The 27,216-nt window shown below is 43.6% G+C and overlaps 1 protein-coding gene across 1 annotated transcript in view; it reads left to right on the top strand.

Annotated features, from left to right (window-relative positions):
• The window catches only part of necab2 (N-terminal EF-hand calcium binding protein 2), a 125,134-nt gene extending 98,878 nt beyond the window's left edge, over positions 1-26,256 (top strand). The window contains exons 10-13 of the mRNA XM_039000576.1: positions 13,726-13,838; positions 17,006-17,083; positions 25,164-25,255; positions 26,228-26,256. Of these exons, the coding sequence (XP_038856504.1) occupies positions 13,726-13,838; positions 17,006-17,083; positions 25,164-25,255; positions 26,228-26,256 (312 nt within the window). The remainder of the gene's footprint in view (positions 1-13,725; positions 13,839-17,005; positions 17,084-25,163; positions 25,256-26,227) is intronic.
• The last annotated feature ends 960 nt before the right edge of the window (positions 26,257-27,216 follow it).

Genomic DNA, 27,216 nt, shown 5'->3' with positions numbered 1-27,216 from the left:
CTTATGACCCTTTCATAATTTTTCTTTGATTAGAGGCCAAAGTTTCTCCATCTGGTTCTTGAAATAGATTCTCTTAATATATATATTTATAAATCTCTCCCTCAGCAGCATGACTGTATGAGATGTGGAGGCAGTGGCCTGTAGAGCTGACAGTATGAGCAAGATGGAGAGATGGCAGTTCACACAGGAACAATCAGAGGTCTGATGGCTCTGATGAAAAATACATGGGCTGGTGTGTCTAACTGAGCATCAGTGCAGCTCCCCTGCCTCTGCTCGCTCCTAGGGTCCTACTGCAGCAGTGCACTGGCAGCTCCTGCTCTGAATCTGAACCAAGAAACCTGTAACCTACCTCCGAATGTCTTCTGCCTTATTGATGCTTGAGGGATCAGAGCAAATTTAATTATTCCTTTTCACCCATTAATCTTGTTAGCGTCTAGAGCTATCATTTGCACTGACAAACAGGATTAGAGCAGGCTTCACCTGTCAGCTGGGCGGTCTGATTGGCGTGGGGCTGCATCTGCGCTCGTGCGCCCAAAGCTCAATAGGGGCACATTGGTAGCCCGATGTGTATTCTTAAAGTGGGAGAGAAGACTGAACCTTTTGACCCACCATACTCTCAGCAGGGTTTCTCTTAGTGCTGTGAACATTACTGAAAGTGAGCCATCAGCTCAGCATACGATCAAGAATAGAAAGATAGTGTTGAGAATAATTTTTACAAAAGCATGTACAGCGGAGGTGCTGGAGTTCGCCATCCACATTTGAAATTCCTTTTTATATGGCATTTTGATACTGATATGGTACCATTACTGTATGTGTATTATGCAATGTTTCTTAATGCAAATCCATCCCCCGCAAAAATGGAATCATTTAAGTAATTTCCCCCTCCTCTCCAGCACCCAGGTCACACATATATGAGACTGGGGTCTGATTATTGGCTCTTTGATATGCCTTAGTCCCTATTTAATAAAATGCTAGCTTCGAACTTACTGTGCTACAGCTAATGATGCTCTGGCTTTGTTTTTTTGCTGTTTTCTGAATGAGACAAACATTCCCATTTTACAAATGGATTGCCTGCTTGAGAAATTGCTAGGTATTATACATGTTATCCTAGAGTGGGTGGCAATGTGGTAAAATATTGATTGACATAAAATGGGGGGGTGCATGCCCTCAAGTAGCCCTCGGTAACACATACAGCAACCTCATTACTTACTAGTTTATCTGATTTTACAGAGAGGAAAACCAAGGCCAGTCTATAGCCTAACCTGACAGAACAGAGCACACTTATTTTTTCCTTCCATTACCCAGTTCAGTGATATAATGTACCTGGGACAGACCAGTGCTGCAGACCAGAGTTATCTGACCTGACTTTAGCCAGCACAATGGACATTGTGTGTAGCACCACTGTTACTTCTGACAGACCTATTTAATCCTGAGTGCAGCAGGGTAAACCTTTTCATCCACTCTCCAGTTGTTTGGTCAAGAATGTGAAACTCAACAGCAATGTGGTGAGGGATCAGAGCATTGGAGGGAGTGAGCTGTAGATATTGCTCACTGTGGGAGTGACCAGTGCTCATACACTATCTCCATCTGGAGAGAGTCAGAATGAATGCTTCGTTGCTCTCGCGTATTGTGTCAGAAGTTTAAGTGTTTAGAATGCTGTTTCACAGTTGTTAGTCTCCTAGACTACACAACGTTATTTCAGATTGGCAGACCTGAATATAAATCATGGCCCTTGTCGATATAACCACTGTGCCATGAGGGATAGAGAGAGAGAGAGAGAGAGAGAGAGAGAGAGAGAGAGAGAGAGAGAGAGAGAGAGAGAGAGAGAGAGAGAGAGAGTCCTTGGAGAAAGCTCTCCTTGCTCATTTGGAGCGTAGTATGGTGGGAAGGGATGTACCACTGCAGGAAGAGAATCATCCCTCTAGGCACTGTATGATTCCTTTATCAACACTCCAAGACAGAGCCCTTTAATTTGGTTTTAAGTAAAGCTGAATATATAAATACTTGCAAATGTGTGTGAATAAATTAAGGAATGATTTACTGAGCTGGAATACAGTGAGGGCTAGCTGAGGAAGGGGAGATGGAGGCCTGAAAAGGGGTGGGGGGGGGGTATTCCCCATGGTAACGGTGTAATTTTGTAATTTCCGTCTGAGTTCTCCCCCTCCCCCATCTTCTTCCATACTGTCACGTAGAGTAGGCCAGAAGGCTAAACTGGAAAACCTAACCTCTGTCAAAATAAAAAGATGGCGGAGCCGCAAACGTTCTTCTGTGCAAGGGTGTTTATTTACAAAGTGATTCCGGAACAAAAACAACAGTACTGCCATCAAACATATACCTTATGGGCCAGCTAAAAACAATGCTACCCCATCCACAGCTCAATCCAAATTGCCTCCCTATGAACTGAAAGAGAGGCTCCTTTTGTAGGGCTAGCCCCTCCCCTCAGAACAATTAACACTAATTAATTAAGCAATTACCTATACAAACCTACATTTTCCCTTTAACTAAACATACTAAAGTATATACATTGCAACAGTGTTTTGAAACAATATCACAACATAACATTTACAAAATGACATCACTACTGACAGTGTCTTTCAATAAGCCCATTTACATTAATGAGCCATTCGGGACAGGCACTACAAAGTCAGCCCATTCCCTTAGCTTCCGGGTATGCTGGATAAGGACCCGAGCTACAGAGATGGAGAGAGAGAGGAACAGAACAAACAAAACGCGCTCATCCACAACATCGATAAGTATAATAAATATTGCATATATTAAATATGAACACTGACATAAGTGTGAAATGTATGTAGTAAGACAGAGAAGTTAACTTGTGTCGACCCACATTAACTTATCTGATAACGGAGCAGGGAGGAGTGATGAATGTGTGCGTGCGTTAAAGTACCAAATGCTGCCCGCGGCCAGTGACGGACTTCTACGTCACACATACCCTATGGATGACACATTCCAATACATACACTTCTGTTCAAAAGTTTGTGGTCACTTAGAAATGTCCTTGTTTTTGAAAGAAAATAAATAAAAAAATGTGTCCATTAAAATATCATATTGATCAGAAATACAGTGTAGACATTGTTAATGTTGTAAATGACTATTGTAGCTGGAAACGGCTGTTTTTTTAATGGAATATCTACATAGGCGTACAGAGGCCAATTATCAGCAACCATCACTCCTGTGTTCCAATGGCATGTTGTGTTAGCTAATCCAAGTTTATCATTTTAAAAGGCTAATTGGTCATTAGAAAACCCTTTTGCAATTATGTTAGCACAGCTGAAAACTGTTGTCCTGATTTAAAGAAGCAATAAAACTGGCCTTCTTTAGACTAGTTGAGTATCTGGAGCATCAGCATTTGTGGGTTCGATTACAGGCTCAAAATGACCAGAAATAAATAACTTTCTTCTGAAAATCGTCAGTCTATTCTTGTTCTGAGAAATGAAAGCTATTCCATGCAAGAAATTCCCAAGAAACTGAAGCTCTCGTACAACGCTATGTACTACTCACTTCACAGAACAGCGCAAACTGGCTCTAAGCAGAATAGAAAGAGGAGTGGGAGGCTCCGGTGCACAACTGAGCAAGAGGACAAGTACATTAGAGGGTCTAGTTTGAGAAACAGACGCTTCACAAGTCCTCAACTGGCAGCTTCATTAAATAGTACCCGCAAAACACCAGTCTCAACAGTGAAGAGGCGACTCCGGGATGCTGGCCTTCAAACAGGATTCATGTTTAGGAATATTTGTTTTATTCTGTACAGGCTTCCTTCTTTTCACTCTGTCATTTAGGTTAGTATTGTGCGGTAACTACAACGTTGTTGATCCAAACTCAGTTTTCTCCTATCACAGCCATTAAACTCTGTAACTGTTTCAAAGTCACCATTGGCCTCATGGTGAAATCCCTGAGCGGTTTCCTTCCTCTCCAGCAACTGAATTAGGAAGGACGCCGGTATCTTTGTAGTGACTGGGTGTATTGATACACCATCCAAAGTGTCAATAATAACATCACCATGCTCAAACGGATATTAAGTGTCTGCTTTTTACATTTTTACCCATCTACCAATAGGTGCCCTTCTTTGCAAGGCATTGGAAAACCTTCCTGGTCTTTGGAGTTGAATCTGTGTTTGAAATTCACTGCTCGACTGAGGGACCTTACAGATAATTATGTGTGGCGTACAGAGATTAGTTAGTCATTAACAAATCCTGTTAAACACGATTATTGCAGTTCGTGCAACTTATTATGTGATTTGTTAAGCACATTTTAGGCTTGCCATAACAAAGAGGTGTGAATACTGTCTTAAGGCACTTTATATTAAATGTATTTATTAGACCATTAGAATGCATTGGCTCAGAACAGGATTGCTAGATGCCCAGCTTTTCTAGTGTTAATAACATACATGACCAAAAGTATGTGGACATCTGCTAGTCGAACATCTCATTCCAAAATCATGGGCATTAATATGGAGTTGGTCCCCCTTTGATGCTATAACACTCTTCTGGGAAGGCTTTCCACTAGATGTTGGAACGTTGCTGCGGGGACTTGCTTCCTTTCAGCCACAAGAGCATTAGTGAGGTCGGGCACTGATGTTGGGCGATTAGGCCTGGCTCGCAGTCGGCGTTCCAATTTATCCCAAAGGTGTTCGAATTTGGGTTGAAGTCAGAACTCTGTGCAGGCCAGACAAGTTCTTTCACACTGATCTCGACAAGCCATTTCTGTATGGACCTCGCTTTGTATACGGGGTGCATTGTCATGTTGAAACAAGAAAGGGAATTCTCCAAACTGTTGCCACAAAGTTATCAGCACAGAATCATCTAGAATGTAATTGTATGCTGTAGCGTTAAGATGTTCCTTCACTGGAACAAAGGGGCCTAGCCCGAACCATGAAAAACAGCCCCAGACCATTATTCCTCCTCCACCTAACTTTACAGTTGGCACTATGCATTGGGGCAGGTAGCATTCTCCTGGCATCCACCAAACCCAGATTTGTCCATCAGACTGCCAAATGGTGTAGCGTGATGGCATTGCGCATGGGGATCTTAGGCTTGTGTGCGGCTGCTCGGCCATGGAAACCCATTTCATGAAGCTCCCGACGAACAGTTCTTGTGCTGACATTAATTCCAGAGGCAGTTTGTAACTCGGTAATGAGTGTTGCAACCGAGAACAACGGTCCCGTTCTGTGTGCTTGTGTGGCCTACCACTTTGCAGCTGAGCCGTTGTTGCCTCTAGACGTTTCCACTTCTCAATAACAGCACTTACAGTTGACCGGAGCAGTTCTAGCAGGGCAGAAATTTGATTAACTGACTTGTTGGAAAGGTCCTATGACGGTGCCATGTTGAAAGTCACTGAGCTCTTCAGCAAGGCCATTCTACTGCCGAAGTTTGTCTTTGGGGATTGTACGGCTGTGTGCTCGATTTATACACTTGTCAGCAACGGGTGTGTTTGAAATAGCCGAATCCACTAATTTGAAGGGGTGTCCATATACCTTTGCATATACAGTACCAGTCAAAAGTTTGGACACACCTACTCATTCCAAGGTTTTTCTTTATTTTTTCTATTTTCTACATTGTAGAATAATAGTGAAGACATCAGAACCATGAAATAACACATATGGAATCATGTAGTAACTAAAAAGTTTTAAACAATCAAACTATATTTTAGATTCTTCAAAGTAGCCACCCTTTGCCTTGATGACAGCTTTGCACGCTCTTGGCGTTCTCCCAACCAACTTCATGAGGAATGATTTTTCAACAGTCTTGAAGGAGTTCCCACGTATGCTGAACACTTGTTGGCTGCTTTTCCTTCACTCTGCGGTCCAATCATCCCAAACCATCTCAATTGGATTGGGAGATTGTGGAAGCCAGGTCATCTAATGCACCACTCCATCGCTCTCCTTTGTCAAATAGCATTTGCACAGCCTGGAGGTGTATTTTGAGTCATTGTACTGCTGAAAAACAAATGGTAGTCCCACTAAGCGCAAAACAGATGGGATGGTGTATCGCTGAAGGATGCTGTGGTAGCCATGCTGGTTAAGTGTGCCTTGAATTCTAAATAAATCACAGACAGTGTCACCAGCAAAGCACCCCCACACCATCATACCTCCTCCTCCATGCTTCACGGTGGGAACCACACATGCAGAGTTCATCCGTTCACCTACTCTGCGTCTCACAAAGACACGGCGGTTGGAACCTAAAATCTCAAATTTGGTTCATCAGACCAAAGGACAGATTTCCACCGCTCTAATGTCCATTGTTCGTGTTTCGTGGCCCAAGCAAGTATCTTCTTCTTATTGGTGTCCTTTAGTAAATCAAATCAATTGTTATTGGTCACATACACATGGTTAGCAGATCTTATTGCGAGTGTAGCGAAATGCTTGTGCTTCTAGTTCAAACAGTGCAGCAATATCTAACAATTCCACAATAAATACCTAATACACACATATCTAAGTAAGACTGGAATAAGAATATATAAATATATTGATGAGCAATGTCAGTGCGACATAGGCTAAGATGCAATAGATAGTATAGAATACAGTATATACATATGAGATGAGTAATGCAAGATATGTAAACATTACTAAAGTGACGAGTGTTCCATTTATTAAAGTGGCCAATGGTTACAAGTCTGTATGTAGCCAGCAGCCTCTCTGTGCTAGTGATGGCTTTTTAACAGTCTGATGGCCTTGAGATAGAAGCTGTTTTTCAGTCTCTCAGTCCCAGCTTTGATGCACCTGTACTGACCTCGCCTTCTGAATGGTAGCGGGGTGAACAGGCAGTGGCTCGGGTGGTTGTTGTCCTTGATGATACTTTTGGCCTTCCTGTGACATCGGGTGATGTAGGTGTCTTGTAGGGCTGGTAGTTTGCCCCCGGTGATGCGTTGTGCAGACCGCACCACCCTCTGGAGAGCCTTGAGGTTGTGGGCGGTGCAGTTGCCGTACCAGGGGGTGATGCAGCCCAACCGGATGCTCTCAATTGTGCATCTGTAAAAGTTTGAGTGTTTTTGGTGACAAGCCAAATTTCTTCAGCCTCCTGAGGTTGAAGAGGCGCTGTTGCGCCTTCTTCACCACACTGTCTGTGTGGGTGGACCATTTCAGTTTGTCAGTGATATGCACACCGAGGAACATAAAACTTTCCACCTTCTCCACTGCTGACCTGTCTGTGGACAAGGGGCTGCTCCCTCTGCTGTTTCCTGAAGTCCACGATCATCTCCTTTGTTTTGTTGAGTGAGAGGTTATTTTCCTGACACCACACTCCGAAAGCCCTCACCTCCTCCCTATAGGCTGTCTCATCGTTGTTGGTAATCAAGCCTACTACCGTTGTGTTGTCTGCAAACTTGATGATTGAGTTGGAGGCGTGCATGGCCATGCAGTCATTGGTGGACAGGGAGTACAGGAAGGGGCTGAGTACGCACCCTTGTGTGGCCCCAGTGTTGTTTCCTACATTCACCACCTGGGGGCAGCCCGTCAGGAAGTCCAGGACCCAGTTGTACAGGGCGGGGTTCAGACCCAGAGTCTCAAGCTTAATGATGAGCTTGGAGGGTACTATGGTGTTGAATGCTGAGCTATAGTCAATGAACAGCATTCTAACATAGGTATTCCTCTTGTCCAGATGGGATAGGGCAGTGTGCAGTGTGATGGTGATTGTATCGTCTGTGGACCTGTTGGGGCCGTACGCAAATTGAAGTGGGTCTAGGGTGACAGGTAAGGTGGAGGTGATATGATCCTTGACTAGTCTCTCAAAGCACTTCATGATGAGAGAAGTGAGTGCTATGGGGCGATAGTCATTTAGTTCAGTTTGCATTCTTGGGTACAGGAACAATGGTGGCCATCTTGAAGCATTTGGGGACAGCAGACGGGTATAGGGAGAGATTGAATATGTCCGTAAACACACCAGCCAGCTGGCCTGCGCGTGCTCTGAGGACACGACTAGGAATGCCGTTTGGGCTGGCAGCCTTGCGAGGATTAACACGTTTAAATGTCTTACTCGCGTCGGCCACGGAGAAGGAGAGCCCTCAAACCTTGGTAGCAGGCCGCATCGGTGGCACTGTATTATGCTCAAAGCGGGCATTTTGCTTTTTTGATTGCCTTGCGGAATGGAATGACTACTCTGTTTGTATTCTGCCGTATTCCAAGTCGCTTTGCCATGGTTGAATGCGGTGGTAAGCGCTTTCAGTTTTGGCGAATGCTGCCATCTATTCACGGTTTCTGGTTAGGGTAGGTTTTAAGTCAGTGGGTACAACATCTGCTATACACTTCCTTATAAACTCACTTACCCGAATCAGTGGATTCCGATTGGTCAGAACTGTGTTGAATAGTCCTTAGCACGGGTACTTCCTGTTTGAGTTTCTGCCTATAGGAAGGGAGGAGTAAAATGGAGTTGTGGTTAGATTTGCCAAAAGGAGGGTGGGGAGGGCCTTGTATACATTGCGGAAGTTAGAGTAACAATGGTCCAGTGTTTCTCCAGCGCTACAGTCGATATGCTGATAGAATTTAAGTAGCCTTTTCCTTAAATTTGCTTTGTTAAAAATGCCAGCTACAATAATTGCAGCCTCAGGATACAGTTGAATTCGGAAGTTTACATGCACCTTAGCCAAATACATTTAAACTCAGTTTTTCACAATTCCTGACATTTAATCCTAGTAAAATGTCCTGTTTTAGGTCAGTTAGGATCACCACTTTATTTTAAGAATGTGAAATGTCAGAATAATAGAAGAGTGATTTATTTCAGCTTTAATTTCTTTCATCACATTCCGAGTGGGTCAAAAGTTTACATATACTCAATTAGTATTTGGTAGCATTGCCTTTAAATTGTTTAACTTGGGTCAAACGTTTCGGGTAGCCTTCCACAAGCTTCCCACAATAAGTTGGGTGAATTTTGGCCCATTCCTCTTGACAGAGCTGGTGTAACTGAGTCAGGTTTGTAGGCCTCCTTGCTCGCACACGCTTTTTCAGTTCTGCCCACACATTTTCTATAGGATTGAGGTCAGGACTTTGTGATGGCCACTCCAATACCTTGACTTTGTTGTCCTTAAGCCATTTTGACACAACTTTGGAAGTATGCTTGGGGTCATTGTCCATTCGTAAGTTCCATCTGCGACCAAGCTTTAAGTTCCTGATTGATGTCTTGAGATGTTGCTTCAATATATCCACTTAATTTTCCATCCTCATAATGCCATCTATTTTGTTAAGTGCACCAGTCCCTCCTGCAGCAAAGCACCCCCACAGCATGATGCTGCCAACCCGTGTTTCACGGTTGGGATGGTGTTCTTCGGCTTGCAAGCCTCCTCCTTTTTCCTCCAAACATAACGAGGGTCATTATGGCCAAACAGTTCTATTTTTGTTTCATCAGACCACAGGACATTTCTCCAAAAAGTATGATATTTGTGCCCATGTGCAGTTGCAAACCGTAGTCTGGCTTTTTTATGGCGGTTTTGTAGCAGTGGCTTCTTCCTTGCTGAGCGGCCTTTCAGGTTATGTCGATATAGGACTCGTTTTACTTTGGATATAGATAATTTTGTACCTGTTTCCTCCAGTGTCTTCACAAGGTCCTCTGCTGTTCTGGGATTGATTTGCACTTTTCGCACCAAAGTACGTTCATCTCTAGGAGACAGAACGCATCTCCTTCCTGAGCGGTATGACGGCTGCGTGATCCCATGGTGTGTATACTTGCGTACTATTGTTTGTACAGATGAATGGGGTACCTTCAGGCATTTGGAAATTGCTCCCAAGGATGAACCAGACTTGTGAAGGTCTACAATTTTTTTCCTGAGGTCTTGGCTGATTTCTTTTGATTTTCCCATGATGTCAAGCAAAGAGGCACTGAGTTTGAAGGTAGGCCTTGAAATACATCCACAGATACACCTCCAACTGACTCAAATTATGTCAATTAGCCTATCAGAAGCTTCTAAAGCCGTGACATAATTTTCTGGAATTTTCCAAGCTGTTTAAAGGCACAGTCATCTTAGTGTATGTAAACTTCTGACCCACAGGAATTGTGATACAGTGTATTATAAGTTAAATAATCTGCCTGTAAACAATTGTTGGGAAAATGACTTGTGTCATGCACAAAGTAGATGTCCTAACCGACTTGCCAAAACTATAGTTTGTTAACAAGAAATTTGTGGAGTGGTTGAAAAACAAGTTTTAATGACTCCAACCTAAGTGTATGTAAACTTCTGACTTGGCAGGTAGCCTAGTTGTTAGAGTGTTGGGCCAGTAACCGAAAGGTTGCTAGATCGAATCCCTTAGCTGACAAGGTCAAGCTCTGTCCTTCTGCCCCTGAACAAGGCAGTTAACCCACTGTTCCTAGGCCCTTATTGTAAATAAGAATTTGTTCTTAACTGACTTGCCTAGTTAAATAAAGGTAAAATTAAAAATTAAAAAGTTCTGACTTCAACTGTTTATGGTTTCCAGTTTGCATAAAGTCCAGTGAAGTTCCTTGGGGGCTGTCTTGGTATCGGCTTGAGGGGGGATATACACGGCTGTGGCAATAAACGAATAGAATTCTCTTGGGAGATAATACAGTCGGCATTTGATTGTGAGGAATTGTAGGTCAGGTGTTGTTACAATTACACCATGAATCGTTAATCATGAAACATACACCCCTGCCCTTCTTCTTCCCAGGAAGATTTTTATTCCTGTCAGTGCGATGTACTGAGAATCTCGGTGGCTGTACCGACTCCAACAGCATATCCTGAGAGAGCCATGTTTCCGTGAAACAGAGTATGTTACAATCCCTGATGTCTCTCTGGAAAGCAACCCGTGCCCTGATTTCGTCAACTTTGTTATCTAAGGACTGGACATTAGCGAGTAATATACTCGGAAGCGGTGGGTGGTGTGCGCGCCTCCGACATCTGACTAGAAGACCGAACCGACTCCCTCTCCTCCAGCGGCGTTGTTTTAGGTCGGCCTCTGGAATCAGTTCAAATGCCCTGGGTTGCCCCGCTTTGGGAAAGTCGTATTCCTGGTCGTAGTGCTGGTAAGTTGACGCCACTCTGATATCCAATAGTTCTTCCCGGTTGTATGTAATAACACAATATTTTCTGGGCTAACAATGTAAAAAAACAAAATTACTGCAAAGTTTCCTAAGGACTAGAAGCGAGGCAGCCCTTACTGCGCTCTTTTCATTAAGTAGTGGTTTCTTTGCAGAAATTCGACCATGAAGGCCTGATTCACGCAGTTTCATCTGAACAGTTGATGTTGAGATGTGTCTGTTACTTGAACTCTGTGAAGCATTTATTTGGGCTGCATTTTCTGAGGCTGGTAACTCTAATGAACTTATCTTCTGCAGCAGAGGTGACTCTGGGTCTTCCTTTCCTGTGGTGAACCTCATGAGAGCCAAATTCATCATAGCGCTTGATGGTTTTTGCGACTGCACTTGAAGAAACTTTCAAAGTTTTCCGTATTGACTGACCTTCATTACTTAAATTAATGATATGGACTGTCGTTTCTCTTTGCTTATTTGAGCTGTTCATGACAAAATATGGACTGGGTCTTTTACCAAATAGGGCTATCTTCTGTATACCACCCCATCCTTGTCACAACACAACTGATTGGTTCAAACGCATTAAGAAGGAAAGAATTTCCACAAATTAACTTTTAACAAGGCACACCTGTTAATTGAAATGCATTCTAGGTGACTACCTCATGAAGCTGGTTGAGAGAATGCCAAGAGTGTGCAAAGCTGTCATCAATGCAAAGGGTGGCTACTTTGAAGAATCTAAAATAGATGTTGATTTGTTTAACACTTTTTTGGTTACTACATATGTGTTATTTCATAGTTTTGATGTGTTCACTATTATTCTACAATGTAGAAAATAGTACAAATAAAGAACCTTTTAACTTGTACTGTATATAAATATATACATGCAGGATTGGAAATTATGCAGACAATTACATTGATAGAAGCCACAATCTATTTACAATATTAAAGCTGATCCACCCACTCGGTTTTTTTCTTTTATAAAAAAAAAAGTGGGGTAAGGTGCGTCAACAGGTGCGTCGTAGGTTACAGGAGGTCAAGTCGCATAGATAGATTTCTAGGAATTTCTAAAGAATTGATGTTATAATTTTTGGGATTACCATTGCGCAGAGGAGTTAATTCATTGAGATGTACGTGAGTTACTTGCTGGATAAAGACCACGGAAAGTACTCAAATTCCTGACTCAAACGCTGAACAGTCAGAACTTAATGCAATATACGGATTTCAGTGGTTATCATGACTTCACATGCATCAATGACCCGCATGCCCAGACGACAGGGAAGTGGGGAAATCCGCTTACTTCGCATCTCCACGGGAGGAGTGGTCACCGTGTGGTTCCCCAGATCTGACATCCATCCTGCCTCCGGGTCCGGGAGCTCTTCCATCACTCAACTCACCTGCTGGGCAGTACTCAGAGAGAAGAAACTCGTACGACTGAATCAGACACAATGTACATTCATCCAGTACAGGACTTTCCAGCAAGGAAAGTACAGGGTGGTGAACACATACCAGCAGCGCCTAGAGCTAGAGAAGGAGTGCCAGTACAGCCGCTACATCACCATCAGGAGGAAGACAGAGCTGGCCCTGGGCTTCAGCCTCTCAGAGAGACAGGTACAGATCTGGTTCCAGAACAGCCGCTACATCACCATCAGGAGGAAGACAGAGCTGGCCCTGGGCTTCAGCCTCTCAGAGAGACAGGTACAGATCTGGTTCCAGAACAGCCGCTACATCACCATCAGGAGGAAGACAGAGCTGGCCCTGGGCTTCAGCCTCTCAGAGAGACAGGTACAGATCTGGTTCCAGAACAGCCGCTACATCACCATCAGGAGGAAGACAGAGCTGGCCCTGGGCTTCAGCCTCTCAGAGAGACAGGTACAGATCTGGTTCCAAAACAGGTGAGCCAAGGAGAGGAAGATTACCAAGAAGATCCAGCTGTACCAGCAGGCCTCTAAGACCACAACCACCCTGACCCTTACCCCATCCAGCCTTGCTGACCCCGGAAACGGCTCCATGGCAACCAGCTCCAACAGCAGCAGCTTGTTGTCAGAGACAATATCAATCAAAGAGGAGTACTGAGGAGTTCCTTTACTGTGGACAAACTGTACAACACTTGAATAACCATATTAAACTGCTGTTCCCATAAATAAAAAAAGATAGCTAGGTGGGACAACCAAATATTACTGGCATAGTAAGTACACTTTTCCTCAATAAATTAGCTATCAGCAAAGCTGGGGGGGGGATCAAGTGCAAGTGTTGGTTCGGGGGGGCGAACCAACACTTGCAAAAGGGCGAATGTAAACCCAGGAAAAAATGCACTACCCTCCCCAAAGCAACAAAATATTTATTAGACAACCCTCCCCTATTTTGGACCCCCCTCACCCCAGTAAATTATGAACTGTCCCTAAAGATAGCACAAACATTATGCAAATTAGTTTTGTTTATACAGTAAGAGAGGGGTATGACAATAATCAGTTCTTTCATATGCCTAAGCTCTTTCCTAATGCGTATATTCAGTGGGAATATCCTACTTGATATTGCTGGATTAGCCTTAGCCATTACTTTCTATTGGCAACTGACCTGGCAAAAATGGTAATCTGCAATACCATGGTTATATGGCACACTGCAAGCACTCCATAGAGCATTCCCATCACACGATATAATGGATTTTGTTACCTCTCTCTGTTTTTATCTACCTCTTTTTCTCAACCCCTCTCTCTTCCTTTGTCTTTCTCTCCCCCAGTCCCTGTACCTGATTCGTCAGGAGATGGCGGTATCCCAGAAGCAGCTGGGAGAGTTCTGCGAGGCCCTGAAGCAGTACCTGAAGAATGTCTCTGCCCAAAGAGACTGCTTCCAGTGGGTCCACCTATTTCCCTTTATCTGTCATTGTCAATCTTTCATAATAGTGACCTTTTGTCTGCTGTGTGTGTGTTTTATTTATGGCTGATCTATTCCCAACCTAACTGGTTATTTGTGGAACCCTGCTCAAGTACTTTAGCAATCCTCAATACACAATTTAATATGCGAGACTGATGCTTGACTCCAGTGACTTCTGCACTGACACATTTCTCTGTTAACACGATTGTGTCATGCCTTTACAAATCCTCATATTTATCTCTGGAGTGATGGGCTGTGCCTTCATAATGCTTGTTTTGTCACAATGCTCAGCAAGGTACTTAACCCATCCCCCGGTATAATGGCAGGAAGCTCAGGGGAGAGAACATGAATAGATATGAGAAAATAAAGAGGACAAATAAGTCAACATTACAGTGACCTTGGTTGAGGGAGAGACAGAGAGCCTCTGAGTGCTGGTGTGTGCAGGTTAGTAATGGTTGAGAATCCATCTGACAGAGAAAGGATGTGCTGCATGTGGACTGAAGAGGCAATCAGACCTGTGAAAGGTGTCTGGCCGCCGGATAAACCTGTTAGACACGCTGTTCTCCTCTGCCTCGCCACAACCATCATCAACCAGGAGGAATCTCCATGTGACAAGGGACCATGGAGTGGAAAATAGGGTTGAGCAGATTAGAGAAAGCTGGGTTTAGTTGGACAGAGCCTCTGATCTTTTGCTCTGAGGGAGCCTACTACACAACCTCCAAGTACACTAGAGCACTGCTGTCGTAGCGAGGATATTTCTTTATCAAGAGCTGCATTGTAGAGAAGATGACATGTACAGTGGAAGTCAGAAGTTTACATACACTTAGGTTGGAGTCATTAAAACTTGTTTTTCAACCACTCCACAAATTTCTTGTTAACAAACTATAGTTTTGGCAAGTTGGTTAGGACATCTACTTTGTGCATGACACAAGTAATTTTCCCAACAATTGTTTACAGACAAAGTATTTAACTTATAATACACTGTATCACAATTCCAGTGGGTCAGAAGTTTACGTACAATAAATTGACTGTGCCTTTAAACAGCTTGGAAAATTCCAGAAAATTATGTCATGGCTTTAGAAGCTTCTGATAGGCTAATTGTCATAATTTGAGTCAGTTGGAGGTGTACCTCTGGATGTATTTCAAGGCCTACCTTCAAACTCAGTGCCTCTTTGCTTGACATCATGGGAAAATCAAAAGAAATAAGCCAAGACCTCAGGAAAAAAATTGTAGACCTCCACAAGTCTGGCTCATCCTTGGGAGCAATTTCCAAATGCCTGAAGGTACCACGTTCATCTGTACAAACAATAATACGCAAGTATAAACACCATGGGACCACGCAGCCGTCATACCGCTCAGGAAGGTATCCTAGAGAAGAACGTACTTTGGTGCGAAAAGTGCAAATCAATCCCAGAACAACAGCAGAGGACCTTCTGAAGATACTGGAGGATACAGGTACAAAAGTATATATATCCAAAGTAAACGAGTCCTATATCAACATAACCTGAAAGGCCACTCAGCAAGGAAGAAGCCACTGCTCCAAAACCGCCAGAAAAAAGCCAGACTACGGTTTGCAACTGCGGGGAGAAAGATCGTACTTTTTGGAGAAATGTCCTGTGGTCTGATGAAACAAAAATAGAACTGTTTGGCCATAATGACCCTCGTTATGTTTGGAGGAAAAAGGAGGAGGCTTGCGAGCCGAAGAACACCATCCCAACCGTGAAGCACGGGGGTGGCAGCATCATGTTGTGGGGGTGATTTGCCGCAGGAGGGACTGGTGCACTTAACAAAATAGATGACATCATGAGTAAGGAAAATTATGCAGATATATTGAAGCAAAATCTCAATACATCAGTCAGGAAGTTAAAGCTTGGTCGCAAAGGGGCCGAAATAAATCATTTTCTCTACTATTATTCTGACATTTCACATTCTTAAAATCAAGTGGTGGTCCTAACAGACCTAAGACAGGGAATTTTTATGAGGATTAAATGTCAGGAATTGTGAAAAACTGAGTTTAAATGTATTTGGCTAAGGTGTATGCAAACTTCCGACTTCAAATGTACAAATGTATCTTATTTCCTATCATGCGAATCAATGTAGCAGCAGATTCTTAGGACTCGTAAGACTCAGTTCAAAAGGACGAGTTCCTCTACAGTCCGTTTCAGAGCGACTCCCTGGAGCCAAGTCCAGGAAATGGGCCGCGTGTTGTCAGCAGCGTTTTGTAATCTCATCATAATGCACGTAGGGACGGTGAATAATTTATCACTGAGGAATTGGGCGCTGAGTCTGTACTGCTTCTACTGCTGCTGCTCAATAGGCAATTTGCTTGTCTCTTTTCTAGACTCACTCACACCACCACAATCTAGGTCTGACACTATCTTTTCCTCCCTCTCATCTCTTTACTCTTGGTTCCTATAAGTGCTTATATATGGTACTAATACATCCTGTCAAACTCCATAAGAATATGTCCTCCTTTTTAGTCATTGAACTCACAGACTCAGATACACACAAACGCTGGCAAAGTTATTTGAAGGAAGCACACAAATGAATGCACAGACCCACACTCAATCAACCTCCCACTGTCCACAGCTTTCTTTTAGATGGACACACACTGACTTGGACATAATGTTTCTTTGGTTTGATTAAGGTGATTGTTGAGCCTTGCACAGCATCTGCCCATCAAATGAAACAATGTAGTGGTCTAATATAGATGTTACCTCCGACAGAGAGCTGCTAGCCGTAATGGAAGCATTCAGCCGGTCAATAAGACACGTCAGGAGTCTCTCCAGTGGAGTTGTGAGCTCCACTGTGATGGAAGCAATTATAAAACCCAGCTCATACAGTAGAACTGTTCTACTGCACTAAACCCGAGGCACAACTCATCCATCTGAACCACTACTGCCCTCCAGTGGAAGATAATGGGTGGGAAGTGAGTGGAGCTGAAGTCAAGTGACTATGGGTGTCTACTGCTATGGTTTATGTGGTGTGCAAGTGTTTCTTTGCTTAACTACCACACATAACTACTACCACATATGCTTATTGGCAATTAACTCTATTAGAATAGTTCATAGTTCTCCAATGTCCACTGCCCATTATTGACTTTCCAATGTCTTACTCTCTTTCTTTTTTATTCCTTTCTTCCTCAGTGTGACTGCAGTGCGGCTGCCAGATGGACTCTCCTTCGTGGTGTATGAGTTCTGGGATGGAGAGGAGGAGTGGAAAAAGTAAGAGCTAGATATGTGTCAGATTTGACCTTGTTCCTCTCTCTCCCACATCTCCTGAACCTTGATTCATTGGTCTTCTTATAATCCCATAGGTCCAATTCACAGAAAAGATGGAATCAATAATGCACAATAATTTGATATTTTTGTACCATTATCTACATCCGATCCGAATTAGTGAATAACTACTATTTTGTATGCACCGTTCTTTTATGAGATACAGTCGCTAGTGAAAGTCTACACAGCCCTTACATTTTTCTGCTTTAAAACTTAATCTCAAAAGGGATTACATTTTTTTTTTCTACCGATCTACACAACCTACTACACACTTTCAAGTTAAAGAAAAAGTATAAAACATTTTCCAAAGGAATAAAAATAACAAAACAAAGACGTTTTGATTGCGTATGTCTTCACACCCCAGAGTTAATACTTTGGCAGCCATTACATCTGTGAATAAGATTTGACCAACTTTGCACAACTCTTAGGGAAACATTTATCCACTGTTTTTGTCACAATTGCTCAAGCTCAGTAAGTTTTACTTGGGAGTCATTGATGGATGATGGATATTCAAATCTTGTCTCTGACTTTCAAGCAGATTTAAGTCAGGACTGAGGCATGAACACTCAACACCTCTTGGAAAAGCCATTCTGGTTTGTCTTTGGCATTGAAAATTGTAATTGTCCTGCTGAAAAATAAAACTATATCCCAGGGTTAGGTTTTCAGAAGACAAAGGCCTGTTTTCCTCTAACTTTTTAACTAGGCTTTGCTGCTTTCATATTTCTTTAGATCCTGACAAACTCCCCAATCCCGGGAGGTGACATGCATACCCATAACGTGATGCTGTCACCACAATACTTGAAAATGCAGTTGTATTGGATGTGCCCCAAGCCTGTAGTTTTTAATTTAGGCCAAAAAGTGTCTTTGCCGGGTTGTTTTGCAGTATTACTTAGCGGCTTTGTTTACATTTACATTTACATTTAAGTCATTTAGCAGACGCTCTTATCCAGAGCGACTTACAAATTGGTGCATTCACCTTATGATATCCAGTGGAACAACCACTTTACAATAGTGCATCTAACTCTTTTAAGGGGGGGGGGGGGGGGGGGGGGGGGGGTTAGAAGGGTTACTTTATCCTATCCTAGGTATTCCTTAAAGAGGTGGGGTTTCAGGTGTCTCCGGAAGGTGGTGATTGACTCCGCTGACCTGGCGTCGTGAGGGAGTTTGTTCCACCATTGGGGTGCCAGAGCAGCGAACAGTTTTGACTGGGCTGAGCGGGAACTGTACTTCCTCAGAGGTAGGGAGGCGAGCAGGCCAGAGGTGGATGAACGCAGTGCCCTTGTTTGGGTGTAGGGCCTGATCAGAGCCTGAAGGTACGGAGGTGCCGTTCCCCTCGCAGCTCCGTAGGCAAGCACCATGGTCTTGTAGCGGATGCGAGCTTCAACTGGAAGCCAGTGGAGAGAGCGGAGGAGCGGGGTGACGTGAGAGAACTTGGGAAGGTTGAACACCAGACGGGCTGCGGCGTTCTGGATGAGTTGTAGGGGTTTAATGGCACAAGCAGGGAGCCCAGCCAACAGCGAGTTGCAGTAATCCAGACGGGAGATGACAAGTGCCTGGATTAGGACCTGCGCCGCTTCCTGTGTGAGGCAGGGTCGTACTCTGCGAATGTTGTAGAGCATGAACCTACAGGAACGGGTCACCGCCTTGATGTTAGTTGAGAACGACAGGGTGTTGTCCAGGATCACGCCAAGGTTCTTAGCACTCTGGGAGGAGGACACAATGGAGTTGTCAACCGTGATGGCGATATCATGGAACGGGCAGTCCTTCCCCGGGAGGAAGAGCAGCTCCGTCTTGCCGAGGTTCAGCTTGAGGTGGTGATCCGTCATCCACACTGATATGTCTGCCAGACATGCAGAGATGCGATTCGCCACCTGGTTATCAGAAGGGGGAAAGGAGAAGATTAATTGTGTGTCGTCTGCATAGCAATGATAGGAGAGACCATGTGAGGATATGACAGAGCCAAGTGACTTGGTGTATAGCGAGAATAGGAGAGGGCCTAGAACAGAGCCCTGGGGGACACCAGTGGTGAGAGCACGTGGTGCGGAGACAGATTCTCGCCACGCCACCTGGTAGGAGCGACCTGTCAGGTAGGACGCAATCCAAGCGTGGGCCGCGCCGGAGATGCCCAACTCGGAGAGGGTGGAGAGGAGGATCTGATGGTTCACAGTATCAAAGGCAGCCGATAGGTCTAGAAGGATGAGAGCAGAGGAGAGAGAGTTAGCTTTAGCAGTGCGGAGCGCCTCCGTGACACAGAGAAGAGCAGTCTCAGTTGAATGACTAGTCTTGAAACCTGACTGATTTGGATCAAGAAGGTCATTCTGAGAGAGATAGCAGGAGAGCTGGCCAAGGACGGCACGTTCAAGAGTTTTGGAGAGAAAAGAAGGGATACTGGTCTGTAGTTGTTGACATCGGAGGGATCGAGTGTAGGTTTTTTCAGGAGGGGTGCAACTCTCGCTCTCTTGAAGACGGAAGGGACGTAGCCAGCGGTCAAGGATGAGTTGATGAGCGAGGTGAGGTAAGGGAGAAGGTCTCCGGAAATGGTCTGGAGAAGAGAGGAGGGGATGGGGTCAAGCGGGCAGGTTGTTGGGCGGCCGGCCGTCACAAGACGCGAGATTTCATCTGGAGAGAGAGGGGAGAAAGAGGTCAGAGCACAGGGTAGGGCAGTGTGAGCAGAACCAGCGGTGTCGTTTGACTTAGCAAACGAGGATCGGATGTCGTCGACCTTCTTTTCAAAATGGTTGACGAAGTCATCTGCAGAGAGGGAGGAGGGGGGGGGGGGGGGGGAGGATTCAGGAGGGAGGAGAAGGTGGCAAAGAGCTTCCTAGGGTTAGAGGCAGATGCTTGGAATTTAGAGTGGTAGAAAGTGGCTTTAGCAGCGGAGACAGAAGAGGAAAATGTAGAGAGGAGGGAGTGAAAGGATGCCAGGTCCGCAGGGAGGCGAGTTTTCCTCCATTTCCGCTCGGCTGCCCGGAGCCCTGTTCTGTGAGCTCGCAATGAGTCGTCGAGCCACGGAGCAGGAGGGGAGGACCGAGCCGGCCTGGAGGATAGGGGACATAGAGAGTCAAAGGATGCAGAAAGGGAGGAGAGGAGGGTTGAGGAGGCAGAATCAGGAGATAGGTTGGAGAAGGTTTGAGCAGAGGGAAGAGATGATAGGATGGAAGAGGAGAGAGTAGCGGGGGAGAGAGAGCGAAGGTTGGGACGGCGCGATACCATCCGAGTAGGGGCAGTGTGGGAAGTGTTGGATGAGAGCGAGAGGGAAAAGGATACAAGGTAGTGGTCGGAGACTAGGAGGGGAGTTGCAATGAGGTTAGTGGAAGAACAGCATCTAGTAAAGATGAGGTCAAGCGTATTGCCTGCCTTGTGAGTAGGGGGGGAAGGTGAGAGGGTGAGGTCAAAAGAGGAGAGGAGTGGAAAGAAGGAGGCAGAGAGGAATGAGTCAAAGGTAGACGTGGGGAGGTTAAAGTCACCCAGAACTGTGAGAGGTGAGCCGTCCTCAGGAAAGGAGCTTATCAAGGCATCAAGCTCATTGATGAACTCTCCAAGGGAACCTGGAGGGCGATAAATGATAAGGATGTTAAGCTTGAAAGGGCTGGTAACTGTGACAGCATGGAATTCAAAGGAGGCGATAGACAGATGGGTAAGGGGAGAAAGAGAGAATGACCACTTGGGAGAGATGAGGATCCCAGTGCCACCACCCCGCTGACCAGAAGCTCTCGGGGTGTGCGAGAACACGTGGGCAGACGAGGAGAGAGCAGTAGGAGTAGCAGTGTTATCTGTGGTAATCCATGTTTCCGTCAGTGCCAAGAAGTCGAGGGACTGGAGGGAAGCATAGGCTGAGATGAACTCTGCCTTGTTGGCCGCAGGTCGGCAGTTCCAGAGGCTGCCAGAGACCTGGAACTCCACGTGGGTCGTGCGCGCTGGGACCACCAGGTTAGGGTGGCAGCGGCCACGCGGTGTGAAGCGTTTGTATGGTCTGTGCAGAGAGGAGAGAACAGGGATAGACAGACACATAGTTGACAGGCTACAGAAGAGGCTACGCTAATGCAAAGGAGATTGGAATGACAAGTGGACTACACGTCTCGAATGTTGAGAAAGTTAAGCTTACGTTGCAAAAATCTTATTGACTAAAATGATTAAAATGATACAGTACTGCTGACTGGTGAAGTAGGCTAGCTAGCAGTGGCTGCGTTGTTGACTTTGTTTGAAAGTGTAGCTGGCTAGGTAACCTCGATAACTGGCTAGGTAACCTCGATAATTACTCTAAACTACACAATTATCTTAGATACAAAGACAGCAAAGACAACTATGTAGCTAGCTAACACTACACTAATCAAGTCGTTCCGTTGTAATGTAATAGTTTCTACAGTGCTGCTATTCAGTAGAATAGCAACTTCGATAGAAGTTGGCTAGCTGGCTAGCTAGCAGTGTTGACTACGTTAGAAGTGCGAAAATAGCTGGCTAGCTAACCTCGATAATTACTCTAAACTACACAATTATCTTTGATACAAAGACGGCTATGTAGCTAGCTAAGATCAGACAAATCAAACCGTTGTACTGTAATGAAATGAAATGAAATGTAATACTACCTGTGGAGCGAAGCGAAATGCGACTACTCGCTCCAACCCGGATCAATAATGTTGGAAACAGAATGGATGATTTTGTTGTTTATTTTATTTTTTACAGGCTTTATTATTTTCACTTTGTCATACAGACTCCGTAATGTGGCATGAATGCAATGTTTTTTATCCTCTGTATTTTCAAGTATTGTGGTGGCAGCATCACGTTATGGGTATGCTTGTCATCAGCAGGGACTGCGGGGGGGGGGGGGGGGGGGGGTTGTCAGGATAGAAATAAATATCAAAGGAGCAAAGGCCAGATAAAAAAGTTAGAGGAAACCCTGCCTCAGTCTTCTAGATACCTAACCCCTGGGATAGTTTTCTTTTTTAGCGTGACAATTGCACACATTTTCATGCCAAAGACACACTGGAATGGCTTTCCAATAGGTGTTGTGTGTTCCTGAATTGTCCAGTCTCATTCCAGAGACAAGGTTTGAATATTGCTATCCATCAACGACTCCCAACCAAATTTACTGAACTTGAACAATTTTGACAAAAACAATAGATATACACTGAGTGTACAAAACATTATGAACACCGCTCTTTCCATGACATAGACTGACCAGGTGAATCCAGATGAAATCTACATTATGGTCCCTTATTAATGTCAGTTGTTTAATCCACTTCAAATCAGTGTAGATGAAGGGGAGGAGACAGGTTAAAGAAGGATTTTTAAGCCTTGAGAGAATTGAGACATGGATTATGTATGTGTGCCATTCAGAGGGTGAATGGTCAGGACAAAATATTTAAGTGCCTTTGAACGGGGTATGGTAGTAAATGCCTGGCACACCGGTTTGTGTCAAGAACTGCAACGCTGCTGGGTTTTTCACGCTCAATAGTTTCCCATGTGTATCAGGAATTGTCCACCACCCAAAGTTGGTAGAATCTTATTCAAAATGTTTTGCAGCTGTAATGGCTGCCAAAGGTGCTTCCACCAAGTATTAACTCTGGGGTGTGAAGACATAAGCAATCAAGACATCCTTTAAAAATATATGTAAATCATTAATTTGGAAAATATCCTATACTTTTTCTTAAACTTTGGAAGTGTGGAGTACAAAACCTAATTAATTTAAAATATATATTTTAAGGCAGCAAAATGTGAAGACTGTGCAAGGGATGTGTAGACTCACTATGCAGTGTGTGTATTTCTTACATGATTGAGTAGATGAATACAGAAGAGCCATCGTTGCTTAGTGTTTTTGTTGTTCATACTAAGGTAACATCTGGAGTCAGTCTTTGGTTAAGTAGACTCCTGAGGTCAGTGGAGGCTCCTCAGAGGAGGAAGAGGATGACCATCCTCCTCAGTGAATTTCATAAAAATAAAAATAGTGAAACATTTAAAAAGTTATAATTTTTAGATAAAACTATATTAAATATATTCACGTCACCAAATAACTGATCAAATACACTGTTCTGCTATTCAGGTCTACAATAGTCTCAATGGCTGACAAGGTAAAAATCTGTCATTCTTCCCCTGAACAAGGCAGTTAACCCACTGTTCCTAGGCCGTCATTGTAAATAAGAATTTGTTCTTAACTGACTTGCCTAGATAAATAATGGTTAAATAGAAAAAAAACTGAAAAAAACTGCAGTCTGTATGGTAGCACCATGGTGTAGCCAGAGGACAGCTAGCTTCCGTCCTCCTCTGGGTACATTGACTTCAATACAAAACCTAGGAGGCTCATGGTTCTCACCCCCTTCCATAGACTTACACAGTAATTATGACAACTTCCCGGAGGACGTCCTTTAACCTATCAGAGCTCTTTCAGCATGAACTGATATGTTGTCCACCCAATCAAAGGATCAGAGAATTAATCTAGTACTGAAAGCATAAGCTACAGCTAGCTATCACTGCAGTACATGAAATGTGGTGAGTAGTTGACTCAAAGAGAGAGAAAAACAGTAATTAATTTCTGAAAAAATGAAGGAGAACCAAGAGAGAGATATTTAGTCTTTTTTTTCATCGTCACTTTCACTTACTTAGCTAGCAAATGCAGCTAGACAGTTTACCCTACTCAAACATCTGGCTCAAACAGAGGGATGTATGTTAGCTAGCTAACTATGACTATCCAACACAATACTATGACTTTTCCAAGTCAGGGTAAGCTTTTGGTTATATTCATTTATTGTCACCGGGGCCCAGCGGTGTAACTGCTAAACTGCTTACTGTATACTGTATACTGTACAAATGATTGTAGCATGTTTAGTAACACGTTAATTCTATTAGCTATGTTGACTATGACGTTACTTTAGCTAATATGGTGACAACGATGTAGGCTGTGTGTAGCGGTTATTATATGGTTTGGCTTGGAAAGGTTTTTTCGCTTGGTCACATGCAGCTGATGTGTTGTGCATTGAAGTCCACAAGTGAAGGGAAAAGGTGAGAGGAGGAGCGTGCATAAATGCGAGAAGAAATACAACATGGCTGCTATGAAAGTGAACTGTGTTTACGTGCGATCAGGGTTTATTCATTCTGCCAATTCTGTTGAAAAACATTTCTTAAACAGAAGCAAACGGAATAAAACGGGGATAAACACACCTGAATTTGTCCAATAGAAACTCTAATGTGCAATGGTTGTACTAATGATTACACCCTAGATGAGCTAGATGCACTGTCTGTCCATGTGTCACTGTCTGTCACTTAAAAAATGTATCTTGACATGTGTGCACCTACAGTATGTTGTAAACTTTCATTCATAGGCTAGGTTGTAACAACCTCATGATGGGTATAGGGAAAATGTGAGTATAATGTAGTAGCCTAAACCTATCGACGTTACATTGAGCTGGGTGAATGGAATATGAATGACAGTCATCCAATATGCTGTAATAGAAACAAAAAAGAATCGTCCTCCCTCATCTTAAACAGCACAGACCACCAGATGTGACTCTACAGCAGCAGGAATCAAATCAAATCAAAGTTTATTTGTCACGTGCGCCGAATACAACAGGTGTAGACCTTACAGTGAAATGCTTACTTACAGGCTCTAACCAATAGTGCAAAAAAGGTATTAGGTGAACAATAGGTAAGTAAAGAAATAAAACAACAGTAAAAAAGACAGGCTATATACAGTAACGAGGCTATAAAAGTAGCGAGGCTACATACAGACACTGGTTAGTCAGGCTGATTGAGGTAGTATGTACATGTAGATATGGTTAAAGTGACTATGCATATATGATGAACAGAGAGTAGCAGTAGTGTAATCTAGCTACAGCTAGAATAAGGCTGAAATAATTACTTATTGATGTTTTTGGGGATGTGCTGAGGCTGTAATGCGTCTTTATCTTGTATGTTCTCATTAATATTTTACTGCTCACAATATAATCTATGGGGAATACTGAAGAAGTGAGTGGGCGTGCATATGTCCACGTCTGTCTTTGTGTGATCTTATGCCCTCCACCTCTGTCCTCAGACACCTCCAGACTGCGTCCTCCAAGGCCTTTCAACATGTTAAAGTGGACACTCTGTGCCAGCCTGAGGCTGTGTCCACTGTTGCTGTGCCAGGTTAGTCTCCTGAGAGGGCAACCAGGTCTCAGAGAATTTCATATTGTTCTGTACATAAATCCGAGACACTCGATTTAGTATGATATGTTACGTTTGCTATGGTTACATAAGACAGATGCTTACATAAGGCAAAACAAAAGGAGGGTGGTTGGTTCGGGGTTGATGGGTGGGCATAGTAACACAAAAGTTGCGAGTTCAAATGTCATCACAGACAACTTTAGCATTTTAGCTTACTTACTACTTTTTTGCTACTTTCCAACTACTTAGCATGTTAGCTAACCCTTTTCCTAACCTTAACTATTTTAACTAACACTTCACCTAAAGATAACCCTTTTAGCTAACCCTTCCCCTAACCCTAACCGTTTAACCTAACTCCTAAACTGAACCCTAACCCTAACCCAGCTAACATTAGCCACCTAGCTATTATCCGTAACATATCATACGAATTGTAATTCGTAACATATCATATGAAATTGGTGATGGACATCCACAAATGAATACATACCATACAAAACATAGCATATTGTACTAAATGGAGTGTCTTGGATATACGTAGGAATAATACGAAATGCTCTGAGTCCAGGTTGGAGAGGGATGCTGGCATAGTGCCATGTGTCTGGGATGGATGGGGAGCCCTTAATGCAAGGGAACCTACTGGGGAGAGATCTGTTCAATGTAGAGCAGGAAGTCAGGGAAAGCACATACCTTGATATTTATTGTTGTGGACTTATTGTTATTGGCATGAATGCATAAGGCCTTATGTCATAGACTTACCCCAGACAAACCTGAAAATGTATGACATTCAATTTTAATTATATATCGCAGTGTATCATCACTGTATTATCACATTTGAGCAGAGAAACAGTAGATGTGAGTGTCAATGTGTGAGTGTGTTAATGATAGACTTGTTTTTCTGTATTCCTGAGCTGCTTGTGTCTTAACTGAACTCCCCCTCTGTCTCTCTCCCTGCAGCCGCCTGGTGCAGCCTGAGCAGAGACTGACAGGGGTGGGGCCAGATTGCCTGAGTCTGCAACACCCCCCATCCTTAGCTCCCCCGTAACCTCCCTCACCCGCTCTCTCTCACCCTCACAACCCCTCTCTTTCTCTCTTTTGTAAGTACATGTTTACACAGTGTCTGTTTGATATTGAGGCAAAATGGAATGCGTCAATTGCAGTGAATATTGAACAGTGCATTAAAGCGAGATTACCTCCATCCAATGCATTTCTTCATCGTATCGTTCACCCTCAAGTCATGGTAGAAATGAGGTGAACAGTTAACCTGCTTTTGAGGCTCTCGTGCATGTCATCCATTTTGACTAAAGACATGAACCCGCTACTGCTAATGGTAGACTAATAGAGCGCTCAACATTCGTCTCTATCAAGCAGTTAAGGTTGTTTTTTCCGTTGTGTTAAAAGTACATGTATGAATCAGCACTGGATATATTAGCTGTTAAAGTCTAGTAAAATTATATGAAAAAATGTTATATTATAATTATATTTGTATTGACGTCTTTAGTGATACAGTGCAAAATTATGAAGAAAAAGCAATTACTACAAAAGTAGCAAAACTTGGTTTGCTGCAGCAGTTCCCTTTTTGACCAACACAATCTCAAGCCTTAAACATCAACATATGGTTGAGGTTGTAAGTGGGTACCTAGGTAGGATTTCCCATAAACACACACTAATTAGATTTTAAACATCTAACGCACAGCCCCATATTACAATCACAATGTTCATTGCAATTGAGCAAAAAGGAGATGTTTACACACCTATCAAGCAAAATGACAGTAACAGAAAATATATCAGAATGTTCACGCACCAATCCAGTTAGAGAAGAACCATGACAACTTTGTCCAACCTCAATTTCACCAACCTGAAATCAACATGATCAAACAGACCCGTCAAAAACCACAATGTACATAAATGGAATATAGCGATTACAGATATATAAAGTATGAGAG

Source organism: Salvelinus namaycush, chromosome 9, assembly GCF_016432855.1.
Source record: "Salvelinus namaycush isolate Seneca chromosome 9, SaNama_1.0, whole genome shotgun sequence".
Classification (NCBI taxonomy): Eukaryota; Metazoa; Chordata; class Actinopteri; order Salmoniformes; family Salmonidae; genus Salvelinus; species Salvelinus namaycush.
The sequence above is the reverse complement of the archived record's forward strand: the minus strand, read 5'-3'. Positions and strand labels throughout refer to the sequence as shown.